The sequence below is a fragment of the Aspergillus ibericus genome, assembly GCF_003184845.1.
Source record: "Aspergillus ibericus CBS 121593 unplaced genomic scaffold BO80scaffold_84, whole genome shotgun sequence".
Classification (NCBI taxonomy): Eukaryota; Fungi; Ascomycota; class Eurotiomycetes; order Eurotiales; family Aspergillaceae; genus Aspergillus; species Aspergillus ibericus.
Window position 1 is genome coordinate 42311 of NW_020292182.1, and position 11225 is coordinate 53535.

General features: G+C 52.3%; 3 protein-coding genes across 3 annotated transcripts; 1 reads left to right on the forward strand and 2 right to left on the reverse strand.

The window, feature by feature from the left end:
* Positions 1-607: 607 nt before the first annotated feature.
* On the reverse strand, positions 608-2136 carry BO80DRAFT_278655 (uncharacterized protein). The gene has a single exon (XM_025714909.1). It carries the CDS (start codon positions 2033-2035, stop codon positions 701-703), a length of 1335 nt encoding a protein of 444 aa, XP_025569466.1. The 5' UTR covers positions 2036-2136; the 3' UTR covers positions 608-700.
* Positions 2137-3849: 1713 nt separating this feature from the next.
* BO80DRAFT_430138 (uncharacterized protein) lies at positions 3850-6529 on the forward strand. Its single transcript, XM_025720641.1, has 3 exons — positions 3850-4231; positions 4504-5885; positions 5932-6529. Exons 1-3 carry the CDS (start codon positions 4207-4209, stop codon positions 6196-6198), a joined length of 1674 nt encoding a protein of 557 aa, XP_025569467.1. The 5' UTR covers positions 3850-4206; the 3' UTR covers positions 6199-6529.
* Positions 6530-9294: 2765 nt separating this feature from the next.
* Positions 9295-9684, reverse strand: BO80DRAFT_430139 (uncharacterized protein). The gene has a single exon (XM_025720642.1). The coding sequence runs from the start codon at positions 9643-9645 to the stop codon at positions 9367-9369; it is 279 nt and encodes a 92-aa protein (XP_025569468.1). The 5' UTR covers positions 9646-9684; the 3' UTR covers positions 9295-9366.
* Between the last annotated feature and the right edge of the window lie 1541 nt (positions 9685-11225).

Consider the following 11225-nt stretch of genomic DNA (forward strand, 5'->3'; position numbering starts at 1 on the left):
CTTCATTTCCATATGGCTTCTCCCTTTCTCTCTGTCTCTCAATTTATATATACTTATATTCCATTCCTTAGCTGGACTCGTCTCCTCCCTGGTCTCTTTCATCATGTCCTTGATATTTTATAAAAACAACTTTCGCTTCACACTCCTGTTCGTCATGTCTCGTGTATCTCGACGATCAATAACACTACTTACAATTATTATATATTATTCTTTACGGGATCGGACGAGGTGAAAACAGGTGTAGAGTCAGTGTTTATAGGTATCACTCGCTGAGTAGTAGTCGCTAGATTGGGTTTAAGGCCGGGGTGGTGGGGAAAATCCGCTGATATATATTATTTTCGGTAGGCGCTACAGTATCCACAATTTGAATGTCTTGTTGTGTTTGTAGGAATAGAAACACCATCTATTCTTCTCCTTTATTCGATGATATCAATTACAAGGTAGTGGGTTAGATATAACAAGTATTCATTGGTTCAGCGCCAGAAATACAGTATCGTACACACATACAACATGATGGCCTGTGCCAACGGGATCATATCTAGAATACAAGTACTTCCATGCGAAGATGGTCTGTCTTCCGCTTCAATCCTGGAACAGGAATACCTTGTAAAACATTGTAGCTCATATCACGTGTCTCGTGTGTAGAAAAGAACAGTATGCTGTTAGATTGAGGTGGCAAACGGCTGGCGTCTCATCAGAATCAGACTTGTCCTAATGGTATGGCAGTCGAACTACGTCTGTGCATCGCGTGCGGAGGGCATTCCAAGTCGAACGGATCACTTCGGGTGCTGAGTCTGGCTACCGGTCCGCTGGGATCGCAAGTCTCGAGTTCGGCGGCAGTGAACGGGTAGCTGAGTCTCTGCAGGCTGCTCCCCGCGCTACTCCGCCCTGGGAGAAGGAGCGTGCTGCCCAAGCTGCGATCGCTGTGCATAGAATACCAGGCAGCCGATGTAGGTCGTTGTGACATCTCGGATTGTTGCATGGTGACATGGCTGTGGCTTGGAGCTACATCGGCAAACGGATTGCGAAGCGCCCCTGCGATGCTACGCATGCTCCCACGCGAGACATACTTGACTTCCGCAGAGTCCAGGAAAGGGTTTGGGTTGGAAACGAGATTCAAACTAGACAGGGTGCGACTGTGGTGGTGACCGTTTACCGAGTTTGGAGCTGCAAGGGCAACGCGTAGAGGGCTTGAAGGAGTAGTCGAAGCGACGGAAAGAAAAGATCCTCCCGACTGATACCCTGGAAGCGAGCCACCTGAGGGAGCAGCCGGCTCACCTTCATTTTGCAAGTGCTCTTCGCTCGTGCCCGTGCTCAAGCCACCTCGGGGATCGCGCCGCTTATGTCGCATCACAAAGTAGCCTATCGCGAGTGCCAGAGCAATGAATGCGACCCCACCTAGGACGCTGCCCAAGATCGTGCGGAGTGGGGCGTGGTCGCTATGGTTAGATTGATCTAGATGGCCTTGCGAGGAGCTATTAGCAGAGGCGGTAGCGCTGGTAGCCGTTGACTGTGCAACGAGAGATTGCAGGCTGTGTAAAGTCGGTGTTGCCGACGCCTCTGAAATTGCGGGACTCGGCAGATAGACAGAAGACGCTGGCGTTGATACTTGTGTTTCATGACTTGATATACTAGTCCGCGACGACACCAGCATATGAGCATGAGCGCCGTCCTCCGTATGTATCAGATTGTAGTTGCTGGGCTTTCCTAGTGTACTGGATGCAGTGGTTGTCGGAACGGCCACCGGGTTACTAACAGGTGGCTGTGGCGCCAGTGTACTTGCAGCATCCGTGGAAAGTACCAACGCTAGGGAATGCCATGTGTCTGACGCAGAGCGCTCGCTTGGGAATGAGGTCTCGGTTGAAGACGTAGGGCCCGAAGTAATGACTGCGGGCTGGGACACGGCAGAGGTGAAGGTAGAACTGGAGATCAAGGAAGAGGCTGAAGACACGACTAGGTTGGAGGGTCGTGGAATTTTAGTAGTACATCTGGAAGAACTCTGACGGAGGAGGATGGAAGAGCTCGACATTGACATGTCGCCAAGCCCGCAGGCTGGAGGACGTGACTCCGTTGGATCAAAAAAGGGATTCAGAGAGGAACGTGTGCTGCATGAAGACCAGGTATGATGAAAGAAAGAGGGAATCCCTGGATTTGAGGCCGAAGGCGCGTAAAGAGCGGGGGCGCCGGGGCGATGGTAGTACTTCGTGGGTAGTAGTGAATGGCGGGCTCACGTTGAAATGGAAGGAGTGAACAAACGGAGGCCGGGGATACGATCAAAAAAAGCAGATACAAACATGCTAAGGTCGTCTCATTGCTGGTGTTCTCTACCGGGAGGAGACAGGCAGGCCATGACAGCCGATGTCAGAGGCGATCAGCCCGGGAAGTACACCTGTTTCAGGATAGGATGGTGAAGCAGAGGGCGAAAAAGGCGTGAGATTCCGATCACACGTGAAGACCCAAGAGATTCAGATAGATTGAAGAAGCTATGGAAGAAGAGGCTGTGAAGAACAGGGGTCTGGGAGAAGAAAGAGGACCAGGGTGGTTCGGAGACAAACAAGAGCAGCGCTGCAGTGTTTGGCCAGGCGCCGGGACTGTGTAGGGACCAGTGGACCGACGAACCGGCTGTGACGAAAGGAAGCAGGGGGTTGGAAGAGATTGTTACCCTTGGGGGGGACTGGATGAAACCGCAGGGCTCCAGAACATCCAATCCGCAGTGCAGAGACCGTTCTGAGGATGTTGCTGGCCGGCATTAGTCGCTGGCCGGAGAGGGGTTTAGGCCCCTCGCCCCTCGCATTGAGCAACGGTCCTGGAAGCCACCATGGTCAGCATCTGCCTGGAAGGGAACTGGGGAGTAAGCTGATGAAACTGCAGTATGCCACATTAAAGAAACAGTGGATGGCTCATTGGGCAGAGAAACAGCAGTGAACCGCAATGAACCACAATGAACTGCCATGAACAACCATGAACAATGGAGGAAGAGAGAAGAGGATGGAGGATGAAAGCCAGCGGAAAAGCCACGGCACGGGACGCCGTTGCCATTGGCTGGTGGCCATTGGCTGGCGATGCAGCACAGTGGGACCACTAGTACGCTTTGGGGGCAGCCACCGCTAGACCGGTTTCACTCTAGTGAGATCATGTGTCTGCTGAGTAACTCTGCGCTAGCCGGATGGGGACGGCCCATCTTTCGGGCGGATTTGCCAGTTGCCACATCCTAATCTCCATCGTCCAACGGGCTGGGGTGGTTGTTCACAATGTACATACTAATGTATGATGTACTATATAGAGTATCTAGAATGGTATCTAGCAAAGTATAAGGGACTCGGAGTCAATGACTGGGTGCCAGACCGAAACAGGGGACACAGAACCGGGGAGGATTGCCACTGCGGGAATTTGAGCCATGTCCAGGGATCAGCCCAATCGACCCCGGAGTTGGTGCGTGGATCGATCATGAGATGGGGAGGTGGACCAGAGTCAATTGTCCATCACTTACGTAGGATCTGGGTTCTGAGGCGCCCAAGAATGGGAGCACCCTGGGCAGCCATGGTTGATGGTGGTTGTGCCTTTGGTGGGTTCCCCGCATAAATGGGCCGGGGCGAAGAGAGGAACGGCGGGAGAACGAGGCAAATCTGGGAGTCTGTCCTCCATCCGGAGTACTTCTGTTACGCAGTTGGTCTGTTGTACATTCTTGCTCCCAGACGATGTGAAGAGTGACCAAGGCGAGAATGGGTCCAACTCCACCGGACGGGGGACTGAAGCCCGAGCTGTCAGGCTACTTCTTCACTAGTGGCCCTAGTAGTCACTGGCCTGTTATTTTTAATGCATTGGTTCCCCTCTCCGGCGCCATTCATCCCTCATTTATCCGTCCATTATTATTATTCTTATCCTGATTCCATCCACCATCCATCATCCACCATCCGACAACCAACAACCAACACCAACCTCTCCTCTCTGCTCCACTGTCACTAAACGCTGACTGGCCATCATTAACTGGACTTGTACGACCTTCTTTCACCCCCACCGACCGCGCCTCAGCCCATCGCAATTGCATGTGATGTACGACTCCGCCTCCGCCTCCTCCTTCTCCTAGTGCTGAGCTTCGCATCGCGACCAGTTCCGCAGTCTCCATTGATTCGCTATCCGGCACATCGAATAGAGTCCGTCCGGTTTCCCGCTTGTTTCTCGCTTTCGCGATCAACTTACGCCGTCATGTTTGGCTGGTGTAGCACCTTGGGTAAGGCCCCTTTCCCCGCACTGTCCGTCGCCTTTCCCTTGCTTCCATGCCACTCACCCCTCTTGTCTGTTCCTTTGGGCCCCGATCAATCGTGCAAAATGGCGTGGATCTATCTGCTCGGTCGGGTGTGTGATAGACGGGCCCCGTACCGGTCGCTCCCTGTCCGAATGTCTACACCGTCTTCTGGAGCATTGGCGACAGCCCCCATCCTGTCAGCTTGGCTTACTAGAGTGCGCTCACATAACCTTTTTTCGTACTGACACTTGACGCAGGCCTGCCCTCCGTGAGCTCAGAGCCCGAGAAAGAGCGCCGCCCTCCTCCCGCCCCCACACCACTCGCTTTCCCCGTCTATCAACTGCCAGAACTCTCCGAGAAGGACCCCGATGCATCCCTGTCAAGGCTGAATGAAGTGTTGGCCTCGATCCGTCGACCGCAGGACATCAACCCGCAGAAGTTTGAGGCGCTGAACCTAAGACTGGAAGAGAACGTGTCGGCTGCAGATATCGTTCGCCACAATGGACCAAAGACGGACCCTCCGCTTCCGTGGGAGAACATGTCAGCGCGCTCATCCCCGGTGGATGAAGATGGCTGTCCGATTCTAATGGACAATGGAAATTCATACCCCTCCCGGGACCGATTTGAGGTGCTCCAGAGTGAACTGCTTCTAGACAACGACGATGCTTTCCGAGAGGTGGGCAGACTGCCTCCCCGTGAGGGCCGGGAAAGGGTCCGTGTGGCTCAGACGAGGAAGTTCTGGACAGGACTGGAACGGATGGCCCAATACTGGGATAGCAGCTTAGACGACTACTATGAGCGCCCGAAAACCCCTCCACCCACATCAGAGCAAGAAGGCCCCGACCAGATGCAGACCGATGGGGAGGTACCATCATCAGAGGGCCAGGACCAGCCGGAGACATCGATGGACGTGGACCCAGCGCCGTCCGAGGCGACCCCGGAAATGGTAACTATGTACAAGGGTCGCCGTATCGGGTCGGGGAACGAGATGCCAGAGGATGTGCGTGAAGAAATCATTCGAGCGCTGACCGAAATGGCCGCATGGCCCTTTGGCTGTCAGGCGGCCCCGCCGATTTCTCCCCCCCGGCTGGCCGTCAAAAACTTGCTTTTCCCTGTTCGACACACATTCCAAGCCGCCCGGTCTCCCAAGGACCGTCAGCTGGCGCGAAGCGGGGTTATCGAAGGGCCTGTCTTTGTAGCTCAATGCCGCCCCGAGACCTCGTTCCGCGGCCCACAGGAGGCCCCAGGGGCTGGCATGGGGGAGGTGTGTGATCTGCTTCGTGAGGTGGGCGCCATGCTCCTGACAGCCCAAGAACGGGCGAGGCAAGGAGACATCGAGGTGAAGCCTGGTGAAGGCAAGTGGTGGACCACCGTGCCCCGATGGGGAGGCGCATTGAACGATTCCGTGAGCGACTACGAGAAGGAGACTCATGGGGAGGACAAGCTGTCGTCCATGGGCGGATATGCTCGCAAACGCTCCAAGTATGAGCACCCATTCCTGGCATCGCGTCGACCGAGTGCGACACGGAAATTGAGCAACAGCGAAAGATGGAAGATTGTCCAACCGGGGCCCGGCCTTTGGGATCGACGGATGCGGTATATCCAGATTGGCAAGCCGCTGGACAGTGCGTTTGACGATGTAAGTGTGCTCGGGTTGGTTGTGTGTCTCGACTAACGGGAACCAGATTTACCTGCTGTCCTCCATCAACCATCACGTGTCGATTCTGCATCTGCGCGTGCACCGGCGATATCTCGAAGTCATCACCCACGGGTCGAGCAAGTTTCCGCCGGTCACGGACACCCCGGACCAGCCGTGGTATGTGCTCCAGCTCCGGCGCACGCGGTGGTACGACCTTTTCGACGGACAAGACCGGGTCGAGGTGCTGAAGGGGATCTGGCGGATCTTCCACTATTTGCTACGACGGCAGCCGGAGACTCAGTTTCTGAACTGATTACCACCAGCGGATCTTGCGTTTGCGTTTATTATACCAATTTGTTTACGTCTGTTGTAGACGGAGCGTCTATTGCATGGCATGATGGAATGTATTATGAGGGTCGAGGGATGACATTGACATGTAGATGATCATACTGATGATATCCGGCATATAGAAATGGCATGATGCATCTTCCTGCACAAGCGAGATGTAACTTGGATCTATCCTAGGGAGACCGCTGTCATTTTGGTCCTGCTGCATGCGATGCTGGTGGCTGTAGACACCAACCACCAACCACCAACCACCAACCAATCAACCAACCAACAGCCTACCCATCCGATCAAACAGAACCTCATGCAGCATCCCCTATCTAGTACCCTTACCTATCCAATCCAACCCATACAATCCCTCGCAGTTGCCAGTAACTAAGAATATACCTGTGACAGACAATCAAATGCAGATGCAAATTCAAATTCCACACCAGCAGCAGCAGCAGAGCAACAAATCCACTACCCACATCTGACACGTACATACGGAGTACACTGCACCATCACCAATCCGAATGACCCCAGACATCCATCCCTATGTACGGAGTGCATGACTCGACTGATCCACACTGTAAAAAGAAAAGATGGGGAAAGAAAAGCAAAGAAAGAAATAGACGGCACTGGATGCTGTAGATACGGTGGAGATGGTGGAACTGTAGAGTGTGAAAGGTTTAGTCATGGTAGGGAGTACGGAGTAGTTACTTTTGAGGGATTATCATGGTAATTAGGCTATGTTGTGCATCCGTACTAGTATCTATCAATGTGTTTGTTTACTTACTTGGTTAGTACTTATTTTTTTGTAAGCAGTGTACTCCGTAGAAAGTATTTGATATAGATATCGGTGTACCTACCTACCCCCTTCTTGTCCTACACAAAATAAACAAAGCGAGATAATAGACACCCCATCCCCGAGCCATCTATCTATCTGTCTATCTGTCTGCGTGTACATACCTAGGTAAGTAGTATGTGTGTGGAGTCGTGCTCAGGCCCCGCACGATCACTTGATCGGGTGATTCTGATTGGTTTATCGATTGAATATCTTTCTGTGCCTTTCCTCAGTATTAGACCTCTTTGCGAGGTAGGTCGTTTCGAGATGGGGTCTTTCGATATGTGTTTTGGGTGCGTGATAGATAGATTGATCGGTCGGGTGTATGTATAGATTTGATGAGTCGATTTTGATTTTGGGGTAGGATGGAGACTCGCTACTATCTGGGTACTGCGTACTAAGTAGGTACTGGGTGGTGGTTAGTTACTATGGGGTACCTACAGTGTACTTGGCCAACTATACAGTCCTGGAGTAAGTTTCCAAGAATATTAAAGGGATAGGATACTCCACCTACATACCTACATACCTTACATACCTTACTCGCATTAACTACTTGTGACTACTATGTAGAGATGTATCTGCATGAAGTTACATATACATACAGAAGTGTGTGGGTGTGTGTGGGTGTGTGTGGGTGAGTGGGTATATCACCACATCGGGCCTCCTACATACCCCTACATATAACTACTAACTAGATAAAAGTCATGAACAAGTCACCAACCCAGGAAATAACTTCCACTTACTAGTTCAATGCCCCATGTCCGTACAGACAGACAGATATGTACATACATATCTACTCCGTAGTCTGTACTACCTACTTACAACGAGTTACTCCGTAGAGTATATTGTAAGTATATATCACCCCCAACCCCAACGCAACCCACCAAACCAAACGCAACAACACAAATCAAACAACTGAAATCAGGCAACAAAGGCAACCACCACCATCCATCCATCCATCCATCCATCAAATTGAAAATACCTACCCTCCAAAAGATGAATTCCCTCACACTTCACCCACCAGTCACACGCCATAATCCAACGAGTAGAGCCTCTAGACTCCCGCTCAGACTCTCTCCCGCGGCTCAGCTCAGCGCCCTCAAGATATTTCCTCTCTCGGTTAGAAAGGCTAGTCCAGGAGAGACCTGAGCTATTTTGGGTGTGTGTATGTATTCGGGATGTATTAGATGTACTCCGTATCAGAGGTATCTATATCTAGTGTATGTATGTATGTATGTATGTATGTATGTATGTAGGTCGGGATTATGTACATAGAGACTACTGTGCGATATACAAATACTTTTCTTTCGGTTGCTTTTTCTAATGTATGTGGGGTCGGATTTGTTCTCCGAGTTGGTGGTTTATTTTGATTGTTTGGGGTTACTTGTTTACTTATTTGGTGTGAGGTAGGGAGTTGGTCTTTTTACTGTGTTTATTTATTGGTGTTGGTTGCTTGGTTGTGGTTTGGGGTGTATAGGGGATGTATAATGTATAGCATATAATATACTACGAACCAGGGGGAGGCATCTGGTGGAGATGGATATGTAGCGCATAGTGGCAGTGGTGCGAGTAATCGACTCCGAACTGACATGACTCTGGCCAACCACTACTTTGTGGTCGATACCACTCCAGAGTACTCCGTACTCCGTACTAAGGATGGAGGCGCATGGCTGCTGATCAGGGGAAGCGGTCGACCAGTCGTACTTTTGCCCGACCCCTACCCAAGAACAGTAAATGGTAACAGACGAAATGCTGGTTGGTCGGAAGACTTCCTGATCCCCTGAATTAATCTTCCTGCCAACCCGTAATCTATCTACCTAGTAGGTAGATGAATCCTGTCATGCGGACTAGCCGGCGGGTGAAATGACCGTCCAGTTAATGCCCGTCTCATTATTCGAGCATCCCCCAGTAAGCAGTAGTGACAGACTACTGACAGTTTCAGTGTCGGATCGAGACGGGCGCTTTGTCCAGATGCTGATCTGCAATTGACAGCTCCGCCATGGCGTGGATTACGGATATCACGTTTGCTCGGCTGCTATACACACTTCCCTTTCTGGCCGGTTGCGGTGCGGCCCTGGGAATCAGAAAAAGAAAAGACAAGAAACGAAAGGTCAGCATCCCCAACTACACTTCAGTCACATGCCACAGCGATCGCAGCGACACCACCACCCCGGAGATGCTGTAACAGAATGCATATGACAGGAGTCCATGTTGCACGTATACTTCGTACTCCATCTGCGCCTGTACGTCAGAACGACTCCTCCATCCACCGACAGAACTGTCGGTACGATCTTCTCCACTTCGCATCCCTGCTCACGGTCCTGCGCCGAGCATCTCCGGCACGGCAGTGATCACAAAAAGGAGGTTGTGGAGGTTCCAGACCGGTGGAAATGTGATGAGTCCAGTGGCGCTCGGCTGGCTCGCTTTGGTAGGCTGTCGGCGCGTGCGACAATCCTGACACCTGGAGCGATCGCCTCGACAAAGCCGTCCAGACGGGCCGGGCAGCAGCAAGATGGCGGGTCGTATTATTTCGTGAGGCTGACTGGTGGGCAAAACCGTCTCCCGTTGAATGACAGTTGACACACAGACCATGAGATGATGGCCACTATTGGTGCCCGAATGGGGCCGTCTGTGCATTGGGGGGGGGGGGAGAAAAGAAGGGGGAGAAAACAAGGCAGACTCTGTCCCCTCGAATAAAGATTACGCATTCATCCCTTCCTTTGAGAGGAGGAGCAGTGCTACCAACTTGGTCCTAGACCCCTGGTAGATTCTACTATGTATGTAGTGTGGAACTGTGGAAGGGGCTAGTGGCGCCTGCGCCGGCCGCCCGTCACTCCCCGACTGACAGACAGCTGCTCCCAATCTTCTTACCTGCAGAACTGGGTTGGATAGTGGAGCTGGCATCACCTCTTCATTTATACTGATTACTTACAGATGGTGTACTCCCGTACGATGAAGTATGATGATTCCGATGTCTGTCAATAAGGTAACCACTGCCCCCTCACGTAATCGACCGACCAGGCACTTGCACCCCTCGCTGTGGCACCAAACTCGTAGGACGAATCCCTCAGACTGCACGAAATGGGCGCACTGCGCATGCACGCCGTAAGATGGAAGATCGTTCCTGGATTCCTGCCATCCTCTAGATAACTCCTTCCTCCCCGATTAGAGCGATATCGCTTCGTCTGGTCGCTCAACCGATCTTCGATAAGGTTGGAGTGAAAAAGGTTAGCCGAGTGCCTGGGGTGGCAGTCTGGAGTCCCAGAAGACGAATCGCATCAAGGGGCAAGCGAGATGGGATAGATCATTTTGCCACTCGATGGGTATCCCACCGGCCGTTCTCACAGCGCGGCCCACGTGGGCATTGTGTACAGGAGATATGATCCAGTCCTGTGTGTCCTGCGTAAAGATGGCGACCCCGATTCCGCCTGCATTTCCAAGGTCCTCGACGTCCAGGTCTAACATGGCTATGAGTCCATAAGTCCGCTAGAGCTCTTCCTCCCCCCGAGGTCGGCGATGAGATTGATACGATAAGCAGTCTCACTCGATGCGTAGACAAAGGATCAGCACAATAACGAGGCTTTAGCTCTCCTAGAGGGAAAGAATCTCAAATATTCCCCCCTCCGATCGGCGTGATATCCATCTTGTCAAAGGGACAGTGACTGCCCCATTTAGTAGTCATATCCGTCCCCATTCCGTAACTCGAGGGACCAGTCCGGTGCCCATGGCTCACTACCTCCATTTATTCCTCGCCCCAGGCTGATCGACTTGATATCGCGGTGGAGACCTGGAGGCATGCCCGTCTGGTGCTGAATTCTAACTGCCAATAAAACGCCAAGGAATCCCCAGCCTCACTTTTTTGGAGGGATCCCACCGTCCACTTGAATTATGATCCGCTCCGAACCATCCTCTCGGAGTCACAAGGCGGGCAGTCCCGCTGTCATCACCATCAGGAAGCTATTGGCCTCCCGATACGGGCCATCTCTGACCAGAGTCGGACCAGCCCCGGAGGCATTGGCTGGCCGCCTGGCACACCTCATGACCTGCGGTCGACTGAGGGGTAGGTAACTGGAGGGGTCCTTGCTGGACAAATCATCGGCCTGAGACATGGAATTGATCTGCAATTGGGTCTGGCGAAGATTTACCTGTATCGGTCTAAGAATGGCGCCCGG

Coding starts and splice junctions, on each gene's coding strand:
- BO80DRAFT_278655 (XM_025714909.1), bottom strand. CDS start 2,035: ATGTCAATGTCGAGCTCTTCCATCCTCCTCCGTCAGAGTTCTTCCAGA.
- BO80DRAFT_430138 (XM_025720641.1), top strand. CDS start 4,207: ATGTTTGGCTGGTGTAGCACCTTGG. Junction 4,232..4,503: donor TGGCTGGTGTAGCACCTTGG/GTAAGGCCCCTT, acceptor CACTTGACGCAG/GCCTGCCCTCCGTGAGCTCA. Junction 5,886..5,931: donor TGGACAGTGCGTTTGACGAT/GTAAGTGTGCTC, acceptor AACGGGAACCAG/ATTTACCTGCTGTCCTCCAT.
- BO80DRAFT_430139 (XM_025720642.1), bottom strand. CDS start 9,645: ATGGTCTGTGTGTCAACTGTCATTCAACGGGAGACGGTTTTGCCCACC.